At 44.1% G+C, this 23301-nt stretch overlaps 1 protein-coding gene across 1 annotated transcript; it reads left to right on the top strand.

Moving 5' to 3' along the window:
- On the top strand, positions 1-17718 carry LOC117496441 (N-acetylglucosamine-1-phosphodiester alpha-N-acetylglucosaminidase-like). Its single transcript, XM_034148109.1, has 12 exons — positions 1-144; positions 1722-1921; positions 2770-3037; positions 8751-8890; positions 9611-9719; positions 9854-9982; positions 10329-10435; positions 11034-11081; positions 11853-11981; positions 12119-12250; positions 15175-15256; positions 16550-17718. Exons 1-12 carry the CDS (start codon positions 62-64, stop codon positions 16794-16796), a joined length of 1674 nt encoding a protein of 557 aa, XP_034004000.1. The 5' UTR covers positions 1-61; the 3' UTR covers positions 16797-17718.
- Positions 17719-23301: the final 5583 nt, after the last annotated feature.

The raw sequence follows: 23301 nt of genomic DNA, 5'->3' as shown, positions 1-23301 counted from the left end.
GCTAGTGGAGGGATGTAGGAACTAGAGAGGGGACTTTTCGCAGCTGGTCTTCCCCCCTCATATGGCAGCGGTATCGGTGAAATATCTGTTATTGTGGCCGCTGCTATGGCTCTGCGTCCGGCTGTCGGAGACCGAAAACTCCCGGTAAGTCCCGATTTAGTCGCTAATGTTCTTAGCCTAAAGAGAGAAGTCTTGAGTCAAAAACAAGCGGAAGTGCGCCGGCCGTTGAAGCCCATGTTAGGAATGTCCGTAGTGGCCAAATGGTGGTACTACAGCGCAGTGACGTCATTCTGGCCCAGACAGACCTTTCTCATTGACTTACATTGGGAAAGAGACGTCTGTAAATCAGCGTATATTTGTATTTTAGCTAAATTAATCACCAAGCACGAACACTTGTGTATACCTTATTTAATTCATTAGGGTCTAAAAGTTGTTAAATGCGTTAAAAAGCTTATTTTCTCTCTCCATTCATCTGACTGACTCGAAACTCAACTGCGCATGCTCAGTGGGCCCACATCCGGGTACTTTCTGAGTCAACGTTCGCTCCACTCTGGGCTTCATGCGCCACTGAGCAGCTCTCGAATGAACGGTGTATCCAGTTTTCTTTTAACACACATGGTCAAAACTAGTTTTAACTCGTTGTAAGTGAGAGTGGGGTAAGCTCATTAAAATGATTATTTTTTGGGAGTAAATCCAGATATTTATAATTCTGCTAAAGTACCAAGTATGCAAATTAAAGCTAACACAACTCAACAGCTGTTGGGCAACAGCACCCAGTATTGAGCTAACTGTTTAAGTACAAAGTTCACAAATGTTAGCTGACACAACCTTAAAAGGCCTTTAGTCCCCTCTCTCACTTAACATAAAGATATACTATGTACACATTTGAATAACCCAATCAAAAGAGTTGTTATATCGGGTTCAGTGACGGCATTCAGTGTTTGACTTTAGCTTTGTTTTAATAATCTCAAAAAGCCTTTATCAGATGTTCACCCCAGACTGTTGGTCACATGAGTGCTGTCATCACGTTTTGTTTTCAATCTGAAAGGAAACTGACAGCTTGTGTTCATGTTGCTGCAGGTTCAACATGTGCTCACAAGATGGAGCTGTTGAGTAATACTTACACACCTTCTCTAACACATCACATCTTACTTTAATAGAGTTAACCCTCCTGGTGTGTTCTTACCCTTTAATCAAAGGTGGAAGAAGTACTCAGATTATGTACTTGAGTAAAAGTAGAAGTACTCAGATGTTGTGCTTGAGTAAAAGTAGAAGTACTCAGATGTTGTTCTTGAGTAAAAGTAGAAGAACACAAAAATAAAACAAAAATATAACTTTCTAATCGACCCAAAATTAATCAAATCAGCCCACAGAGAGTAATAATATGGCCACTTTCTGGTTAAAACTGCAATTTTCTTTCATAAAAAGGTAAGAAATGGATTCAGAATCCTCAATAATCCCCAAAACCACTTAAAAACTGTGTAGATCAGCCAAGCCATTTTTTAAACTATTGTCTGCATTGATGCTAATTAACTCAACTGATGCTAATTGTGGAAATGTCCCAACATCTGCAGGTTAGCATCCGGCGGTTTCTATGAGCTGGAGACCCTGCTATACATTTCTAATATAAAACTTTGGCCACTCAACATCTTTAGGTTCCCAGCTGGAAACCCCATTATGCTTCTCTGCGTCTAACTTTTGGTTTACGTTTCCCTCCACAGCGTTTCTCCGGACGATGACCCCCTGCGGCCGTACGCCCGGGGGCACGGCCCCTCCCACTCGCACCGCCACGTCAGGGACTGTCTCTCCGTCACCGGGGGAAACACCGCCCACGAGACCCAGACCCCCCCACACCACGGGGGGGACCCCGAGGCCACCGTGTTCGTGTCCAAAGTGCCGGGAAGCTCCAGATGGGTCTACGGTCAGTGAAGCAGGAACACAGGAACATTCAGAGTGAACCGCTTCTCCAAGAGATAACTGAGAGAGGAGCAGAGGGGGGAGTACTCGGATCTTTAATACAAGTAGAAGTACTCAGACCTTTAATACAAGTAGAAGTACTCAGACCTTTAATACAAGTAGAAGTACTCAGATCTTTAATACAAGTAGAAGTACTCAGATCTTTAATACAAGTAGAAGTACTCAGATCTTTAATACAAGTAGAAGTACTCAGATCTTTAATACAAGTAGAAGTACTCAGATCTTTAATACAAGTAGAAGTACTCAGATCTTTAATACAAGTAGAAGTACTCAGATCTTTAATACAAGTAGAAGTACTCAGATCTTGTACTTTAGTAAAAGTAGAAGTACTCAGATATTGTACTTGTTAAAAGTAGAAGTACTCAGATCTTGTACTTGAGTAAAAGTAGAAGTACTCAGATCTTGTACTTGAGTAAAAGTAGAAGTACCAGAGTGTAGGAATACTCTGTTACAGTCAAAGTCCTGCATTCAAAATGTTCCTCAAGTGAAAGTATAAAAGTATTCTCATCAAAATATAGTTAAAGTAGTGACAGTAAAAGTAGTCATTGTGCAGATTGGTCCATTTCAGAATAATATATATGATATGTTTTATAATGATTGATCATGAAAGTGTTCTCAAAGCTGGTAAAGGTGCAGCTAGCTAAAGTAACTAAATGTATTAAATACATGTAGTGAAGTAAAAGTACTAAGTATCATAAAATGGAAATACTCAAGTGAAGTACATCACCTCAAAATTACAACTTAAGTACAATTTTGTACTTGTACTTAGTTCCTTTGCCCCTGTGTCTCCAGGTCACATGACTGTGGTCCCCGACCCCCTGAGGCAGCTGTCGGTGTTGGAGCCGGGGCAGCAGGGGGGCTGTGAGGGGCAGCGGAGGGTCTCTGTGGAGGAGACGGCGAGGGCTGCTGGGTGTCTGTACGCCCAGAACGCCGGCTTCTTCAACACAGAGTCTGGAGCCTGCCTGGGCAACGTGGTGAGCGACGGCCGCATGGTGAGGGACAGCGGGGGGGTGCAGAACGCTCAGTTTGGCATCCGGAGGGACGGCACCCTGGTGTTCGGGTAAGACAAGTATTCACCTTAAAGGGGACCTATCATGCAAAATGCACTTTTGTACGTCTTTTATACATGAATATGTGTCCCCGGTGTTCCAGGGAACTCACCAAGTGTCAGAAAACACAACCCTCTCTATTTTCCTCCATACCCAAATCTCTAAAAAAGGGGCTGCAACGGATCTGATAAAAACTGATCCAGATTTGAACACTGTCCTGACGTCAGGACGCTGTTCAAATCTGGATCAGTTTTTATCAGATCTTTTATACAGCGTCGGAGGCCTCGTTCGTTCCTTTGAGAGTCGTATTACAGTTGAATATTCCAAAAATCAGCTCCTATCCTCTTTCCCTAACCACTATTCCTAACCTCTGCGTGAAACGTCACAGAGTTAAGGAAAGATGATTCGGCGGTGCTTTGGGAATCCGACTGCACTTACACTATCCTACCTGAATATGATGTGCCGTGGCTAATGCCTCTTTTATTCAGCATTTACCCACGCCGCTCTGCTCCGCCAGCGATTACTGTTTTGTAGCCACAGCTGCAACCTGGAGTAGTGATCCACCGTCAGACTCTCACACCAGTCATGACTCCTGATGCATATTTAAGATAAGATAGATCTTTATTGACCCCCGTAGGACAGTTCAGGTGTTGAAGCAGGTACAGACTAAGGCCCAGGCCCCACGGGAACGAAAACGGGTTGTATCCGCATATTTCTCTTGCGTATAGCCCTTTAAGCTAGACGACGCCATAACGGAACGGTAGAAACGGACCCTGCAAACGACAACGGGTCCAAAGGTGGATAGATCTGGGAACGGAGCACTCTGGGGGGTCCAACGGGGCCGTGTGACGACGCAATAGCCCCGCCTCTCCCCACCTCTGCTGCTCACCCCCGCAAAAGTACACTGCACACTGAATTCAGATTATTTATCTTTATCTCGATATGGACATAAACGCGAGTGAAGTCTAATCTGACAGGACGGAGACACGCAGCTCCTCCCGCTGTGATGCAGCGGGAGCAAAACACACACTTCAAGTCAGATCATCACCCTTAGCTATTTTAATTACCTCTCAAACTACCTAAACTAGTTATAAATATGTTTATTTTTACTGTCGGGTTTACTTACTGGATCAGCTGCTGCATGAGGAAGCATGAAGATTTAAACTTTAACACACATTGACCGGCGAAAAACTCTGCCCGGATCCCTCGGCCCCCACCGCGGAGAATAAACAGAAGTGCAGCCATGACAACCATTCTTCTTCGCTGCTTTTGTGGAGGAAGTCGCTGCTTTTGTGGAGGAAGTTACAGCGCCACGTACAGGTTCGGCATATGTACTGCAGCTTTTCCAGCGGTTGGATGTAAACGGAGCTGTCTCGTGGAGCTTGACACAATCCGGTGTATATTGCGTGTGGGCGGAAGCTGTTTGGCGTTTGCGTTTGCGTTACTCCGATGCGTTTTGCCGTATGGGTTCCCGTGGAGCCGGGGCCTAAGAGAAAAACACAGGACAGCACAGGCGAGAGATCACAGAGGGATAGTAAGGCCCCGGCTCCACGAGGACGAAAACGGGTTGAATCCGCATATTTCTCATGCGTATAGCCCTCTAAGCTCGACGACGCCGTAAGGGAAACGTAGAAACAGACCCCGCAAACGACAACGGGTCCAAAGGTGGATAGATCTGGGAACGGAGCGCTCTGGGGGGTCCAACGGGGCCGTGGAGTCGCCTATACGGTCATCCTTTTTCATAGCCCCGCCTCTCCCCGCCTCTCCCCCGCAGGGTTGCTATCGTGCTCCAGTCGCTACTGACCATGCTACAGTTCTTTGTGCAACATCTACAGGAGCTCCTCCTTGAATTCAGATTATTTATCTTTATCTCGATATGGACATAAACGCGAGTGAAGTCTAATCTGACAGGACGGAGACACGCAGCTCCTGCCGCTGTGATGCAGCGGGAGCAAAACACACACTTCAAGTCAGATCATCACCCTTAGCTATTTTAATTACCTCTCAAACTACCTAAACTAGTTATAAATATGTTTATTTTTACTGTCGGGTCATCATTACTGGATCAGCTGCTGCATGAGACAGACACTGACGCTGTCAGAAGAGAGAGAGGAAAAAGAGACAGGCTCCGTGTATTTTCTGATTATATATCATTATATCGTCGTTATTCATTTGTTTTAAAGCTCAATAAATAACAATGAAGACCTTTGACCGGCACTTTTATAATTTTGTCCGGAAGATTTAAACTTTAACACACGTTGACCGGCGAAAAACTCTGCCCGGTTCCCTCCGCCCCCACCGCGGAGAATACACAGAAGTGCAGCCATGACAACCATTCTTCTTCGCTGCTTTTGTGGAGGAAGTTGCTGCTTTTGTGGAGGAAGTTACAGCGCCACGTACAGGTTCGGCATATGTACTGCAGCTTTTCCAGCGTTTGGATGTAAACGGAGCTGTCTCGTGTAGCTTGACACAATCCGGTGTATATTGCGTGTGGGCGGAAGGTTTTTTGCGGTTGCATTTGCGTTACTCCGATGCGTTTTGCCGTATTTGTCCTCGTGGAGCCGGGGCCTAAGAATACAAAGGAGAGTAAGTATGTAAATAACTGAAGATAAGAACAACAACAACAACAATAGGATACGCATGTGAAGCTGAACTCGCATAACTACAGATACGAGTAAAACACATATACAGATATTTCCCCAGAAAATACTATTCTTGTCAGTTTTGATAGACAACGTTTTGGCTACACAGCAGCTGAATAAAGGAGTGTATTATGGGATGTCGTCTTACATGGAGGATGTCAGCAGAGCCAGTGAAGCCAGTTTGATTCATCAATAACAAGGTTCAGAGCCAACAGACTAAAAAAGTACCTGTATTATTGTTGGCGTTCTAGTAACAGTTTCCCTTTACCTGCTTTCAGAAGAAAATCAACTTCTTTTAAAACTGACCCAACATTTCTGAGAAATAATTCAAAAGTAATTCCATGAATCCTCTCCGAAAATAGAGCTGGATATTTATAATGTCCCCGTCAGGTCAACACACAAACACACTTTGTCTTTAAAGAGTCAATTGAACCTGTTTGTTTGGGGCCTGAGGTCAGTGATCTCTGCAGCTCCTACGTGATGCAACACCACGAGGCTGAAAACACCGTTATATTCCTCAGACACAGTGAAAACACCCGGGGTCAAACCTCTCATTTCATATTGCTTCATCCACAATGTGAGAGGCAGAGCTTTATTTACACCTCGCGCTAAAAGAGATCCTTTGTTTTCCTTCGTGGAAATAAATAAATATACATCAGATTTCTGTCGATGCTATCTGAACACACAGCTTGGAGTTTAAGGCCCCGTCCACACGGAGACGAAAACGAACCTTAGTCGATATCAAGAAGTCTTCCGTCCACCCGGAATCGGCTCAAGAAACGTGTCCGTCCGCACGAGACCGCTCGACCCGCTGGAGACGCTGTAGTACATATGCCGGGCCTGTAAGTGGCGCTGTACTTCCGCTACAAAATACACCAAAAGCAGCGAAGAAGACCCCCTGAGCATGGTTGCCATGGTTGCCCTTCTGTTTATTCTCCGCGGTGGATTTAGCAACATGTAGTTCATGTAGTTCTCCATGTCCACTTGTTGCTGATGGTTGTGGTAGAGGAGCTGTAGATGTTGCACTAACATCTGTAGCATGGTCAGTAGCGTCTGGAGCACGAACGCAACCCTGTGATCCGCCATTGTTGTTGTTGTTGTTCGCGAAACGCATCAGCAATGACGTGGGGGTGAGCAGAAGAGGCGGGGCTATGATCGTTTAGGGCGTACACACGGTGCCGCAAGCGTTACGTTACCAGACCTTCCCACTTTGGGATGCGTTATCGTTTGAGGGCTCCGTTACGGCCTCGTGTGAACGAACCGTCCATACGATAAAGAACTATAGCGGATAACACCCGTTTCGTCTCCGTGTGGACGGGGCCTACATCAACACCAGCTGTGTCCTTTTCGTAGAAACAATATCTTCAAATCAAGCCAATGGTGGAGAAACACAGGGATTTTTGCCTCTGCAGACCATTTACATGCACTCAATACCTATATAACACACTACTACACTAGGAGAGGGAACACCCCTAGAAAGCAGAATGCAACTTATACATATCAATATTCCAATTACTTGTATATGGACTATTCTGCACTATTTCTATTCTATTCTATTTTATTTACTTGCACTTCAGAGCAGTGCAGGGATGACGTATTTACCCGGAAGTAAGCTTCCTGTTCCCTCGTCTCAGAGCCAATGGGATCTCTCCATAGGATTTAGGAAAATAGCTCGAAATAAGATCTGTGGAAAACGAACCTGTTTGATAAATGCACGTTTTGTTCAGCCGGATCATCTCCACATGTCTACCCTACTTTTATAATGTTCTAATCATAAATCTGATCACCAGAAGCAAAATGCTAACGTTATGCTATAAAGGAACTACAGGCGAGTCCAGCAGCACGACTTCAACGTCACGCCAACTTCAGATCCATATTCAAACATACAGATTCTAAATGGTACGAGTTGAAGCGTTTGTTTGAACAGTTTGCAGGAGGCAGGAACTTGCTTTCAAGCAGAACAGGGCAAACTAACTTAGAGGAGTGTTTACGTGTTCGGCGTAATGACGTACAACGGCCTCCACGACTTCTGTAGTCCTATTCAGCCACTTGGTAACAACCATCGTTTCTCAGACACGTCAACTCTTCAGAAATCACCAGTGGGGTCACTGCTGATGGATTTAATGTCGTAGAACAAAACGTGATCCGTCTCTTCAATGTGTCTCAACCACAGACCTTAGTTCCAGATATTTTCCAAAACCCTATGGAGAGATCCCATTGGCTCTGAGACCAGGGAACAGGAAGTGGTGAAATGTTGACTCACTTCCTGGTTTTAGGACTCGTCACTGCACCTCTCTATTGTGTGTTATTGTGTTGCTCTGTTGGAGGAGCCTGTGACCTCAGCATTTCCTTGTCTGCACTGTAGCTTTGCACACATGACAATAAAAGCCTTGACTCTTGAATGGGGCCTCTTTAAGGAATACAACATGTTGAAAATGCACATGAGAAGAGTCGGAGCTGTGGTAATTGAAGGCAGCGTGAGGCGAGGCGATGCCCCGAGTGGAGGTCACATTATCAGAAGAAAAATAAGTGTAGAGGTCACAGAGGACAGAGTTTCATAACTAAACCAACACAACTGGGTTTCAGGTATTTCAGAATAAGAGACACATTGAACTGATTGAAGTAAAACAGGTTTTTTGGGAACCATTGATTATTTTAAAGTTGCATTGTTTTTTAAGTACAAACAATGACATCCACAAATACAGATATTACCAATGAGTGAATAAGACATGTACAAATGCGATCCATGCATTATATACAACACTTACTAATACGTAACCAACCAAGTAGCAAAAAACAAAGACACACCAGGTGACAAGACTAGAACAAATAAAATAATAACTATCATTTTATCAATCAATTAAAATAATCAAATGCATTTAAAGACGAACTTAAAGGCACTCAGCAATCCTTTCCAAGCGGCTATTTACTTTGGCTTTCAAGAAGCTTCAGTAAGGGATACCACAGTTTTTCAAACCCTCCTTTGATTCCTCTGGCTGTAAAGTTGCATTGTTAATAGTAGTAGAAACATAAAGTGGTGGTAAACGGTCTGGAGAGGTGACGTCCTGATGTCTCCCTCCAGGTATCTGTCTCAGGAGGACGTTCTGGACCGGTCCAACCCGTTTGAGCAGCTGGTCAGCGGCGTGGTGTGGCTGCTGAGGAACGGAGAGGTTTACATCAACCAGAGTCTGAAGGCCGAGTGCGACGAGACGCAGGAGACCGGTACGTGTGTTTTAATGTGTTGCTACTGTGTACTTCTACTCCACTGCAGTTCAGAGGTACATGGTGTACTTTTCCTCCACTACATGTATTTAATACCTTTAGTTACTTCACAGATGTGGATGAATGATGTGAAATATAATCAAGTGTTAAATCAGACTTTAGTTCCACCTGGAGTAAATCCACAAGCTACCCTGCAGTATACAAAGTCATTCAAACTAGCTGCACCTTTACCAGCTTTGAGAACACTTTCATGATCAATCATTATAAAACATATCATATATATTATTCTGAAATGGACCAATCTGCACAATGATTACTTTTACTGTCGCTACTTTCACTATATTTTGATGATAATACTTTCCTACTTTCACTTGAGGAACATTTTGAATGCAGGACTTTTACTGTAACAGAGTATTCCTACACTCTGGTACTTCTACTTTTACTCAAGTACACGATCTGAGTACTTCTACTTTTACTCAAGTACAAGATCTGAGTACTTCTACTTTTACTCAAGTACAAGATCTGAGTACTTCTACTGTTACTCAAGTCTTAACATATGTCAATGATGTAAATATCATGAAGGACATCTCCATAAATCGTCCTATAAGTCATTTGAGTGAAATATATAGAAATGTTATCCTCTGCAGTTTCTCTCCAGTCCGTTTGTGTTGTGAAGTTTGAAGAAGAGATTCAGCCCGGTGACTCGTGATGCTTTCACAGGGAAGTTTCGCACTTTTGTGGACGTGGTGTCGGGCCGGACGGCGGTGGGCCACGACGCCGAGGGGAGGCTGGTCCTGTTCCACATCGACGGGCAGACGGGAGTCAGGGGGTGAGGAAAACAAATCACATTGCTTTTTGTCGAGGCATCCCCTTCGACGTGAACCTCCGGGTCTGCCCTAATAACAACTCTAATCCCCATTCATCTCATATTTGTCATATTTGTTTTCGGTTGTGCTATGAAAGAATGAATCTGTGGGAGATGGCTGAGTCTCTGAAGAGTTACGGAGTCGTTAACGCCATCAATCTGGACGGAGGCGGCTCCTCCACCTTCGTGATCAACGGCTCGTTAGCAAGCTACCCCTCCGATCACTGGTGAGACAATTCACCTTCCTGCATTAGAAGGACTTTGAATACACTAACAAATACATCAGGAACACAGTCTTCTTATCCTCTAACGTCTCTCTACATGTAGCACAGGTTTGAAGAGATATTAAAGAGGCCCTATTGCGCTTTTTGGTGACTTTAATAGGTCTTTGTGCAGTAAGTGGTCTGCAGAGGCTCGAGAGAGAAAATAAAGAGCTTTTTGAACATTAAAGCGTGGAGACATGTCCCAGTAGAGACACACTGTACATATATGAAGCCGAACATTAGCAGAATATGTTGTCTATAAATGTATGAGCACACTTTTATCTCAGAGAATCACTTCCCCCCCCCTCAGTAAGCCTGACAGCAGGTGGCGCTGTGCTCGTCACGTCTCCACCGTGCTGTGTGTTCACCGGCGGCGCTGCCAGCCTGCAGACTGCGGACACGGGGTCTGCACCGCCAGTAAGACACACACACACACACACACACACACACACACACACACACACACACACACTCTACACTACACTCATTGTCAAAGATCCACAGGCTTTATGATCAAACAGCTGCAGTATCACATCTGAAGTCTCAGGCTTGATTTGAGTTATTTCGAACGTGTGAAACAATAATACAAAAAATAATAATGAAATGAAACAAGAGAATTATGAGACTGTACAAACTTAGACCGTATCAAATCACATACAATATACATTTACAATTATAAATAGATTATATAATTATTACTACAATAAGTTTTATGTCATATTTTACAAGACAAATATAAAAGACTATCTTTTTACATCCACCATCCAAAATACATTTGTTATTAAAAGGCTCCTCCAACCATTCGACAGAATAAGAAAGGGATAATGTGCATGCTTGTGTACGCAGTAGATGTGTTAAACGTGCTTGCCTCTTTAAATAATATGTTAGCTTACTTATTTTATTCATGCCTGTCATCTGCTGCTGTAACGCTGAGTAAGAAATATAATGTAAAATAAAAAACTGTACAGTAGAATAAATACTGTAATAATGAATCCAAATATGATCTTATTTTCAGATGATTGTGTCTGTGATGCCGGATGGAGAGGAGAGAACTGCAGCCAAGGTAGTGAGACACACACACACACACACACACACACACGCTGAAGAGATTTTTATTCTACGACATATATGTCAGTAAATACCCCACTGGTGGATTTAAAAACGGGGCTTGCTAACGTGTCTAAATGAGACGACTAAACGTCATCACGCCCAACATTAGCCTCCTTTAGCTTAGCGGTGGTGAAGTCATGTGACCGTGCTGTAGTTCCTTTATAGCCCAACATTAGCCACCTTTAGCTTAGCGGTGGTGACGTGAAGTCATGTGACCGTGCTGTAGTTCCTTTATAGCCCAACATTAGCCACCTTTAGCTTAGCGGTGGTGACGTGAAGTCATGTGACCGTGCTGTAGTTCCTTTATAGCCCAACATTAGCCACCTTTAGCTTAGCGGTGGTGACGTGAAGTCATGTGACCGTGCTGTAGTTCCTTTATAGCCCAACATTAGCCACCTTTAGCTTAGCGGTGGTGATGTGAAGTCATGTGACCGTGCTGTAGTTCCTTTATAGCCCAACATTAGCCACCTTTAGCTTAGCGGTGGTGATGTGAAGTCATGTGACCGTGCTGTAGTTCCTTTATAGCCCAACATTAGCTTTTAATCGTGGAGATTATCCTGTGAGAGTATTTTGTAGATTGTGTACATTATTTTCTGTAATAATCCAAAATCACATGGAGAAATCCCATTGAACCAGGGAGATGCTGCCTTCAGGGTCCAACACAGAAATACGACATCCCCTGCATCGCTGTATTGAGTCCTTTTTTTCTCTTCTTTGTTTAAAGAGTGCCTCCCCGGTTTCTACGGTGACCGCTGCAATCAAACCTGCGCCTGTGTTAACGGCGGCTCCTGTGATCCCGTCCACGGACGCTGCTCATGCCCCGCCGGCTTCCACGGACAAACCTGTGAAAACGGTGAAAATACTTTCTCTCCTCAGACTCAGAAATATAATAATTGATCTTCTTGAATAGTGAAGTTTTTGTATTCAGTTCCACGTCATTGTTCTCATGCTTAACGTGTGTGTGTGTGTGTGTGTGTGTGTGTGTTTCAGTGTGTGCGCTGGGGTTCTTCGGCCCGGCCTGTCTTCAGGAGTGTGTGTGTGACCATCAGTGTCCATGTGACCCGCAGACAGGAAGCTGCAACGCCACACTGAGAGCAGAGACCAACTACACCTTACACACAGGTACACACACTTCTACCCTCACAGCATGGAGAGTCCGGTAGTGCCGCATACAGCTGTAACACCTTTCAAAAGGTGAAACAAGCACCGAAATGTCCATGATCTTCCCTCTGGGGGATTTATTTCTTAAAAAAGCCTGTTGGAATTTTCAAAATTGTGACCTTTTATATATATATGTCCATCATTTCATTTGCCCTCAGAGTTTAAACCACTGGATACATTTCTGTGATTTTGGTAATGAATGTGCATGTTTTTGACAACGGGGGAAGTCATATGTACCGTGTAGAAACTTCTTCAGAGCTTTTTTGTGTCATTTTAAACACAAAAAGTTGTTAGAAAGCATTTGGGACTCTGAACCACACTAATACTAGTCTTCTGTGTTATGGCGCGTTTCCACTACACGGCCTCGCTCGGCCCCGCTCGGTATGGCTGGGCCTCGTTAGGACTGGCTCACTTTATGGCGCATTTCCATTACAGTTTAGAAACTGGGGCAGTATCTATAGTAACGCAGTGTATGCGGAGCCGTGACGTGATCTTCAGAGGACCCCAGAAAAACAACACAGCCGTTAGCTGTTAGCACTCAGAGCTCACAGCTCCTCATATATGTTCAGAAACTAGACAAAAGTTAAACAAGTACAAACCACAGACTGTCTGTGTCATGGAGAATACAGTCGCTGCTTTATTTATGTCTGTATAGGCCGTTGTTGTGAGTGTGGACGGTCGGAGCATATACTGCGTTAGCTTAGCCAATCTCCATTTAGAAAACAAGCATTTTAAAAGGTTCTTCGCCTGCCGTCTGTCTGCAGACTTGACAAAGCATTAATTCATGGTTTTTACTAACCGGTATCAGTATGTTGTTACTTCGGCATCATTTTGAAACGTGTATTACAATTAAATCACGGTCAAATATGTCCATCTTGTTGTAGTTGTAGCCCCCTTGCCAGCGATTCTCTCTCTAGTTTAGCATACTCAGCCCGACTCAGCCTCGTTGTCTCTGGCTCTAGACCCACGATTTTATGAGGCCAGAAAAACTGTGAATTAGGACCCGCCGGCCGGTACTAGGCCAAGTGGAAACGCAACCAAAGACGGGCCGCTGACGTCACAGCCCTCTTAAACCGGGCTGCGGGCTGTAGTGGAAACGCGCCATTAGTCGGCTCTGAGCACCACGATCAGAATCAGAATCAAGTTTATTGCCAGGTACGTTCTGACATACAAGGAGTTTACTCTGGTGGTACAACAATCTAAAAAGATAAGTTGCAAAGTAGGTAATACAACAAAAAAAGATTAGATATATAAAGATAATAAAAAATAAGTATTTTTAAGAAACAATTTAGCATAAAAAAAAGTATTTACACCAAATGTAAATGTGACTATACAAATAACCTTAAAAGCTACAAAACAAAACACTTAGGACAATGAGTATACTGCAAAGTGTATACAGTGTATTGTATTTTAAAATGGAGGGCTGTGCAGAGAGTCGATGTCAGCGGTACGACTGCACTCGTTCCCAGCTGGCAGATCATTCAGATTCAGACATGGTAGAAAGAAGCTTCTGATGAATTGATCTTGGTTTCTACTCGGTCAGAAACGTGTGATTTGACACCAAGACGATTTAGAAACAGACCCGTGGTAGACAGAAACCTGTGGGCGGGCCTAACGTAAAGATAATAATGTGGCGGGGGCTCGTCAGCGTATTGATCTTGCTGATTAATCATAAAGCCCGCCTCCGTCATGCAAGATCTGCATTCTGATTGGCTAACAGTCAGTCAACTCAAAGTCAACTTTATTGTCAATCTCAAAATATGTTTGTACACACAGAAAGATCCAAATACTGTTTCCCACAGTCCCGAGGTATAAAGAAATCACACATTAAAAAGCAAGAACACTCAATAATTTACAAAAAAAACACAAAATAACCGTTTACTTCAAGTAAGCAGGATATATATTAAAAAGATGATAATAGGGGGGGGGGGGGGGGGGTGTTAAAGTCCCGGTCCAGTGGGGGCAGGGTGGAGAGGTGAGATAGAGGGGGAGCACTTCTGTGTTGAAAACTCTGTAGCGATTGGCGTGAAACCTTTGTGTTGTTATCCCTTTGTGAACTGGGGCACATTATATATTACATTTGACAAAAAGGGCACTCTTACAAGCTGTAAGAACTCAGATTCGACTCCGGGAAGGTTTAGTTGGGCAGGCGAACATGATTTTATGGAAAAATAAATGACCTTTCCAAGCCGTCTTGATAATTGCCGCCATCTTGAAGAGAAGCTAAAAGGCTTTAATCCCAAAGCAGTTTGTGCCAATTTGAGTTATCGTGCCCACGTGTGAAAGATGTCCCTGGTATATTCTATGATCTAAGCACTAAGACACAGATACAATGAGTGTGAGTCTCAGCCTCAATGTGTGTGTGTCTTATCGAGTGTTTATCACTGTGCTAAAGAGAGTGTGTGTGTGTTGAGGTTTAGCAAATGTTTGCACCATAGACTGTATATATAAAGGTTTGCACAGAGCAGGAGAGCAAACAGCAGCTCTGTGTTACTTCTCCAAAACTCCTTAAAAAACATCCTCCTCAGTTTATCTGAAACAGACACACAGCGGAGTTAGAGCAAAACAAAGAGACCCTCCCCTGTATAGAATATGTCTGTAAATATCCATTATTATAAATGCAGAATTTGAGAGACTTAAGACGTCAATAAAAGTGGCAAAAGTATTACAATGTTGTAACTTCTCTAACAAAGCAAAATCCCAAGTTTCTCAGAGAAAATCAATTTCTAGTAAAAAAACAATTTAAATCTGAGAGTGTGTTTTTTCTTTTAACTCCTCCTGTTCTGTAATTAGTTAATTTGTGTTATCTTTAAAATACCTAAAAGGCTTTAAAGAGTTCCCTCTTGATGACAAACTAACGCTCCTCTCCCTTCTCCTCTCCACAGCTGGACGTTGCTTAGCCAATCAGATGTTTACATTATGGAGACGAGAGGAAGAGGAGCACAGAGAACAGCCTCGTCTCACAGAGTGAGTGACAAAGGTCAAGTCACCGGCAAAGTCACATGACCCTGCAAAGTCACATGACCCTGCAAAGTCACATGACCACCAGGAGTACAAATATGGGGTGTTTGTCAATGTCGAGTACGCTTGCTTGGTAGCACATGTCTGCCGAGCGTCTTGCTTCAGAAGCGAGTCAAGAATACTTCCTGGCATTCGGAAAACAAAGAGTGGAACAGGCGAGCAAGTGTGCAGGTGTGCGTCATATGAGAGGCCCCGCCTCTTACATCTTCCGCCACAGATTTGGGGAAATTGGTCCGTGCGCAAAGCATTGTGGGGATTTTAAGACCGCGGAGTCAACTCATGTGCAGCCTCTAAATTTCTCCAAATGGAGTACGCCGGGCTCGGTAGATTTCCAAGTATGCTGGAGATTGGAACAGTACTTCGGCGGCACTCGATGACGTAGTATGCTTGAAATAGTGGCTCTGAAGCAGCTTTACTCGCGATTGAGAAACACCCATGGCCACTTTCTGGTGAAAACTGCCATTTTGGATCCTGAAAATGTCAGAAATGGACCTTAATAACCTCCAAAACCACGTATTACTCCAACTTGTGCTAATTGTTCAAATATCCCAACATATGCAGGTTAGCATCCGGCAGTTTCTATGTTCTGGAGACCTACTATACATTTCTATCATAAAACTTTGGGGTAACATTTCAGGGTTCACAACAGGACTCTATGAGCTGGCAGAGAGGTCACATGACTTCACGTCACCACCGCTAAGCTAAAGGTGGCTAATGTTGGGCTATAAAGGAACTACAGCACGGTCACATGACTTCACGTCACCACCGCTAAGCTAAAGGTGGCTAATGTTGGGCGTGATGACGTTTAGTCGTCTCATTTAGACATTTGTTAGCAACCACTGTTTTTTTATTCACCAGTGAGGTATTTACTGACGTGTTTAATGTCATAGAATATAAATATCTTCCTCTTGTCATAACCACAGTCCTCATTTCAGGATAACAACCAAAAACACTTAAAAAACGTCCAGACCGGGCAACAGGAAGTGCTGAAATGCTGACTCATTTCCAGGGTTAAAGACTCATTCCTGCACCTCTCTTTTTCCTCCTGAAATGAGTTTTGTTACTTGTTTTTGTTTACAGCCTTTTAAGCTGAAAGGCGATCAGAGGTCAAAGCTCTATTTCTCTCTCATTTGTAAATGTCTCACGTAAGAGACTACATCTCCATTCTGTCGGGTGATGGTCGTCGTAGTGTTTCTTTGTGAGTAAATGATTTGGTGTCCTCTCTGCGCCCCTCCTCAGGCGCTCCTGGGTGCTGCTCAGCTGCTCCCTCGCCGCCCTGCTCTCCCTCAGCCTGCTGCTCCATCTGCTCCGGGCGTGCCGCGGCGCCACCTGCCAATGGGAACCTGAAGGCCTCGACTACTCGTACGTCCCGCTGACGCACATCAACGGAGCCGCCGGGAAATCCGGTTTCCAATTGGACGACTCGGACTTTCAGGATGAAATCTGGTCTCCGTCTCGCTCGGGGAGGACGGGAGACGACGAGTAAAAACTCTCTTATTGCACAGAGACAAATAATCTGAGAGGTGCAGGGAGTCTGTGCTTGAACCAGGGAGATGTTGCCTTCAGGGTCCAATGGGATTTCTCCATGTGATTTGGGATTATGCTGAAAATAATCTCTGCGGCAAACACATATTTACACGTTTAGTTCAGCAGGATATCTCCACATATTAACCCCACTTTATGACAGCACGGTCACATGACTTCACGTCACCACCGCTAAGCTAAAGGTGGCTAATGTTGGGCGTGATGGCGTTTAGTCGTCTCATTTAGACACTTGTTAGCAACCGCTGTTTTTAAATCCACCAGTGAGGGATTAACTGACGTATTTTATGTCGTAGAATAAAATCTTGTGTTAACGACAGACCTTATTTCAGGATAACAACAAAAAACGTCCAGACCGGGGAACAGGAAGTGCTGAAATGCTGACTCATTTCCAGGGTTAAAGACTCATTCCTGCACCTCTCTTTTTCCTCCTGGAGTGGGTTTTGTTACTTGTTTTTGTTTACAGCCTTTTAAACTGAAAGGCGATCAGAGGTCAAAGCTCTATTTCTCTCTCAGCTTCATTTGTAAATGTCTCTTTCTGCTGTCTCACGGAAACAGACACACTTTGATGTTACTGAGTTTTTTAATCAGACATTTTCTTATCAACATGGGGGGGGGGGGGGGGGGGGGTTTATACACGTCGTCATGCACCGAGCTCCATCTGAATGTAAAATAACGTTGAGGTCAATGTGCACATTTATATCTGAGAAAAACTATATTAAAGAAGCACAACTTTCTGCCACAAATCTTCTTATCAAAACGTCTTATTGCTGAATCACATTCCTGATGTCATCTTCTCGATGTCTTTCTGCCAGTTTTCAACACGAATAAATGTGAATATTAAGACTTACTTTTGACTGCTAAAATGTCTCTGAGTGGTTTTTGCTGTCACCGTTTTTTGGGGGGTAACATGTCTATATAATATGCATGCCCAAAATGCTAAAACATGCATTTGTTGTGCTAGATATGCTATACTCATATTCAAATTATGATTTCAAATATCTCTAGAGAAGTCAGGTCACATGACACACAGGAAATGACATCATCAAGCCGTGTTAGACCAAAGGTAAGTCCTCTCTTTTATCATATACTAATTTAATTACATTGTTTAAACTTCTCCTGCACATGTGTTGCTTATTCAGATTTCTTAGTGCTCATTGTAAAATATTAAATATCATTTTCTTGTAAGCGTTACAAAATGATTCATTAAGGAACAGGTTATTTTTGCCGTTTTCAACATAAATCAATGTAAATATTAAGATTTAATTTTTTGTGAATACGACCTAAAAAAAGTCAAAATGCTTTTGTGTGAAAATCTTAATTTGTAAAGTCGCTTGAGAAAGGGCCATTAAATTAAAAAAAAAATCTACTTTCTCTTTCCGGCTCTCAGTGTGAGGACTCAGGTTTCTCATGACTCAGCAGCTTTTTGTCAGCATCAGTTTTTCTTGTTGCTGTTAAAATGACTCTCTCAGACTCGGGTCACTAAAACCTTTAACTTGACCTTTGACCTCCACCCGAAAACACTTTGTTCCAGTTTCAGGTTTAGAAGAAAAGATCATGGTTTGGCTCAAAATAAAGAAATGTGTCACGTTATTTACGGACCCCTCTCCTGTAGTGAGTTCAATAGGTTTTAGTGCAGGTCAATAGTCTGCAGAGGTGTGTGTGTGTGTGTGTGTGTGTGTGTGTGTGTGTGTGTGTGTGTGTGTGTGTGTGTGTGTGTGTGTGTGTGTGTGTGTGTGTGTGTGTGTGTGTGTGTGTGTGTGTGTGTGTGTGTGTGTGTGTGTGTGTGTGTGTGTGTGTGTGTGTGTGTGTGTGTGTGTGTGTGTGTGTGTGTGTGTGTGTGTGTGTGTGTGTGTGTGTGTGTGTGTGTGTGTGTGTGTGTGTGTGTGTGTGTGTGTGTCTCTCTCTCTCTCACACAGAGTGACACACAGCCCGACCCACATTCCTCTCTGCATGTTTACATCCTGATTGACGATGGCTGACACACACGCACACACACACATACTCATCACCGTGGCAACAGTCGACAGCTGGAGGAGCAACTGAAGCTCAATAGAAACTGAGCATTTGAAAAAACAACAACAATATAAAATAAAAATGATTTCCTGTTCAAAGAGTCATGTGACCACATTGTTGAAATGAGACCAAACATTTCAGGTGAGCTTCCAACAACAGACAGTTCAGCTTTATCATCCTGAACGTCACCAAGCGCTCCGTCCCAGCTGTGTGCGTCACTCTTTAGTGTCCCCTGGTCTCTCAGCTGTGTGCGTCACTCTTTAGTGTCCCCTGGTCTCCCAGCTGTGTGCGTCACTCTTTAGTGTCCCCTGGTCTCCAGCTGTGTGCGTCACTCTTTAGTGTCCCCTGGTCTCCCAGCTGTCTGCGTCACTCTTTAGTGTCCCCTGGTCTCCCAGCTGTGTGCGTCACTCTTTAGTGTCCCCTGGTCTCCCAGCTGTGTGCGTCACTCTTTAGTGTCCCCTGGTCTCCCAGCTGTGTGCGTCACTCTTTAGTGTCCCCTGGTCTCCCAGCTGTGTGCGTCACTCTTTAGTGTCCCCTGGTCTCCCAGCTGTCTGCGTCACTCTTTAGTGTCCCCTGGTCTCCCAGCTGTGTGCGTCACTCTTTAGTGTCCCCTGGTCTCCCAGCTGTGTGCGTCACTCTTTAGTGTCCCCTGGTCTCCCAGCTGTGTGCGTCACTCTTTAGTGTCCCCTGGTCTCCCAGCTGTGTGCGTCACTCTTTAGTGTCCCCTGGTCTCCCAGCTGTGTGCGTCACTCTTTAGTGTCCCCTGGTCTCCCAGCTTTGTGCGTCACTCTTTAGTGTCCCCTGGTCTCCCAGCTGTGTGCGTCACTCTTTAGTGTCCCCAGGTCTCCCAGCTGTGTGCGTCACTCTTTAGTGTCCCCTGGTCTCCCAGCTGTGTGCGTCACTCTTTAGTGTCCCCTGGTCTCCCAGCTGTGTGCGTCACTCTTTAGTGCCCCTGGTCTCCCAGCTGTGTGCGTCACTCTTTAGTGTCCCCTGGTCTCCCGCTGTGTGCGTCACTCTTTAGTGTCCTCTGGTCTCCCAGCTGTGTGCGTCACTCTTTAGTGTCCCCTGGTCTCCCAGCTGTGTGCGTCACTCTTTAGTGTCCCCTGGTCTCCCAGCTGTGTGCGTCACTCTTTAGTGTCCCCTGGTCTCCCAGCTGTGTGCGTCACTCTTTAGTGTCCCCTGGTCTCCCAGCTGTGTTTTGAGCTTCTTCAGCGTTTGGTTTCTGCAGCTTTTAGTAAGCGCTGCGCATGTCTCCTCAAGTTGCTGAAGATGTTTCTTCTTGAGGAACATTTGTGTTTTTATATCTGAATCCTTTCTGAAGCTGCAGAGAGTTTCTCCTGATGGAAGAGTTTTGGGCCGATGTAGCGCGTTGGCACCGGTCGGCCTCCGTAGCAACAGAAAAAACAGGCAGATTATTAGGTTAGTCAATATGAGTTCAGTGGCAAAGACACAAGGTCGTTGACCCCCGCCAGGATTGTGCAAAACACTCACACCAACACGCACACACAAACACACACACACACACACACACACACACACAAAGTAAACATTAGCTAGATTATCTAAAGAAGCAGCAGAAGGAGGGTGCGGTGCTTTGTTGTGACGGATGAATGTGTCACTGAACACTTATTATGCTGGAAACGGGACATTATGTCCATGACACACACACACACACTCACACACACTCACACACACACACACACACACACACACACACACACACACACCCAGGTAACGATGTGTTTTATAAAACAGCGTATAGGAGCGACTGAAGGTTTGGTTTGTATATATTTTCACAGAAATTACACATTTTAATATTCAGGCTTTTTGCAAGTCTCTTGATTCTTATTACTTTTATAAAAGTGTTTATTGAGCCATTGTGAAAAAGCATTGATCATTTGTTAGGTTTATTTGTTTTTCTGATCAACAAGGACTGCTGGAAAGTGACTAAGGTTTTTTACTTTAGGCGACACAAATAAGCAAACGGAAGAAAACTGGAACACATCTAGAAATTGGAGATAAAAAAAAGAACCACAGGATCAGAAATGCACTGTTTGATGTGAGGTGGGAGACCCCAAAGAACAGCTATGCCCTGATCTGTCTCACCACAGAGCTGGAGGAGCGCCGGTCAGAGTTTTGAATGTGATGAAACACACTGTGAATGCAGGAAGGACTTCTTATCAGAGCAGGTGTGACCTTGTTGAGTGGGAATGGAAAAATGCAGAGTAACATGTTGTTGCACTCCGTTTGTTTTTCCAACACGCCACTCTGTTGTGTTTCAGTTAGTCTGTTTGAGGAGCCACACACACACACACACACACACACACACACACACACACACACACACACACACACACACACACACACACACACACACACACACACACACACACACACACACACACACACACACACACACACAAACAAACAAAGCTAAATACAGGGTTCATGAAAAGCTGAATTTAGGTAACATATAATCTTATAGAACAGGATGCATTGCTGTAGATTAAAATAGGCAGCCGTGTATAAAGAAGGTCAAATGAACACAAACGTAAACATTGACAGCAGTTTAATGCTGGGAAATATTTAAAGAAATATCTGAATAATCATCAAATAAAAAGCAGTCTGTTGGAGAAGGAGCTCCGTTGTCTGTCCACCTGCAGCTGGACAGACAGATAACCCCCCCCCCCCCCTCTCCACCTGCAGCTGGACAGACAGATAACCCCCCCCCCCCCTCTCCACCTGCAGCTGGACAGACAGATAACCCCCCCCTCCCCCTTCCCATCCTCTCCACCTGCAGCTGGACAGACAGATACCCCCCCCCCCTCCCCCTCTCCACCTGCAGCTGGACAGACAGATAACCCCCCCCCCCCCCCCCTCTCCACCTGCAGCTGGACAGACAGATACCCCCCCCCCCCCCTCCCCCTCTCCACCTGCAGCTGGACAGACAGTGGAGCTCCTTCTCCAACAGACTGCTGCTGCTCCGCTGTCACAAGGACCCACAGCCATAACTCTGTACAACAAATCACCTCTGGCTGGAAGAGAACTCTCTGCTCCATAGTCTAGAAATAAAACCACATTTCACACATATATAATCTGTTCAATATTTAATATTTAATATTAATATTCCATATGTCATATATTTATGTATATATATATTTGTATATATAATACCTTGTTAAATTCAACATGTATATTTTGTACTTTCTTCATTATTAGTCTCTGAGTTTTTATTGTATTGTACATTGCCTTGTCTTCTTGCTGCTGTAACACAAACGTTTCCCAAATTGGGATCAATAAAGTACTATCTTATTTTATCTTATCTCTTAACGAGCGGTTTGGAAGATGAAGAGTCTGCAGATCGAAGGAACCTCTAAAGTTTAGACTTCAGTCTCCTGCAGACTCTTTGTCTGAAGCTCTGCAGCAGATTATGGGTTAAACAGAGGGCGGTTTTGGGGGGGGGGGACCTTTTCTTTGTGATGGGGCCGTTGAACTGACCCAAATATCAGCTTTTAGCTTCAGGCTCCATAATCCACTGCAGGTCAGACCCAGCCTCATCACAGAGTCTGAGAACATCCCAAATGTTTTTAAACATCCGGATAAATAGGTAATTCAAATCTTAAAAATACCCCAGAAATAACTAGATTCAGTCTGAAAAATAACACCCAAAGAAATGTGTAAATAAAGTCCAAAACATGTGTGCATTGAGTCGGAAAAATAACCCAAAAAATATGTAAATAAAACCTTAAAAACACCCCAAAAATATTTAGATACAGTCTGAAAAATAACACCCAAAGAAATGTGTAAATAAAGTCTAAATACACCCCAACAAATGTGTGCATTAAGTCTGAAAAATAACCCAAAAATGTATGAAAAATATCAATGTAGGACTTTTACTTGTGGTGGAGTATTGTCACAGTGTGGTATAAGTACTTTTACTGCAGTTAATGATCTGAATACTTCTTGTGCCCGTGTTTTGAATCAGATATATATAAGTATGCTTCACGATGTATCCAGTGTGTTGTTACGGATGAAGACATGAGAGCTGAATTGCACAGAGAGGATTACAGCTGCTGTGGAAAGATTTATTTGATGACTCTATTGTGCAAACATTATAATAGTGATGCAGTTTAAAGTGGACTTGGGAGTGTGGATCCTCAGAGAACAGGAAGTCCTGCAGCTCGACCTGGATGCTTATGCAACGAGTCTCTTTTTGGGTGGAAAAATCCTCCCGTTCCTCCTCCTCCCTAACGCCAGCGCTTTGCCCAGTCATGCCCTTTTCGGGAGGAGTACCAGCAGTCACGTGTGTTGGTGACTGCCCGTAACGCGCCCTGTGATTGGCCGAGCCGCGGAAGGCCCGTCCCCTCTGATTGGTCTCCTCTGCGTGACGTCATGGCGATCAGCTGTTAGAGCTCCACAACAACAACAAAAGA

The sequence above is a fragment of the Trematomus bernacchii genome, unplaced genomic scaffold (assembly GCF_902827165.1).
Source record: "Trematomus bernacchii unplaced genomic scaffold, fTreBer1.1, whole genome shotgun sequence".
Classification (NCBI taxonomy): domain Eukaryota; kingdom Metazoa; phylum Chordata; class Actinopteri; order Perciformes; family Nototheniidae; genus Trematomus; species Trematomus bernacchii.
Note: the sequence above shows the minus strand (reverse complement) of the source record. Positions and strands in the feature narration are given on the sequence as shown.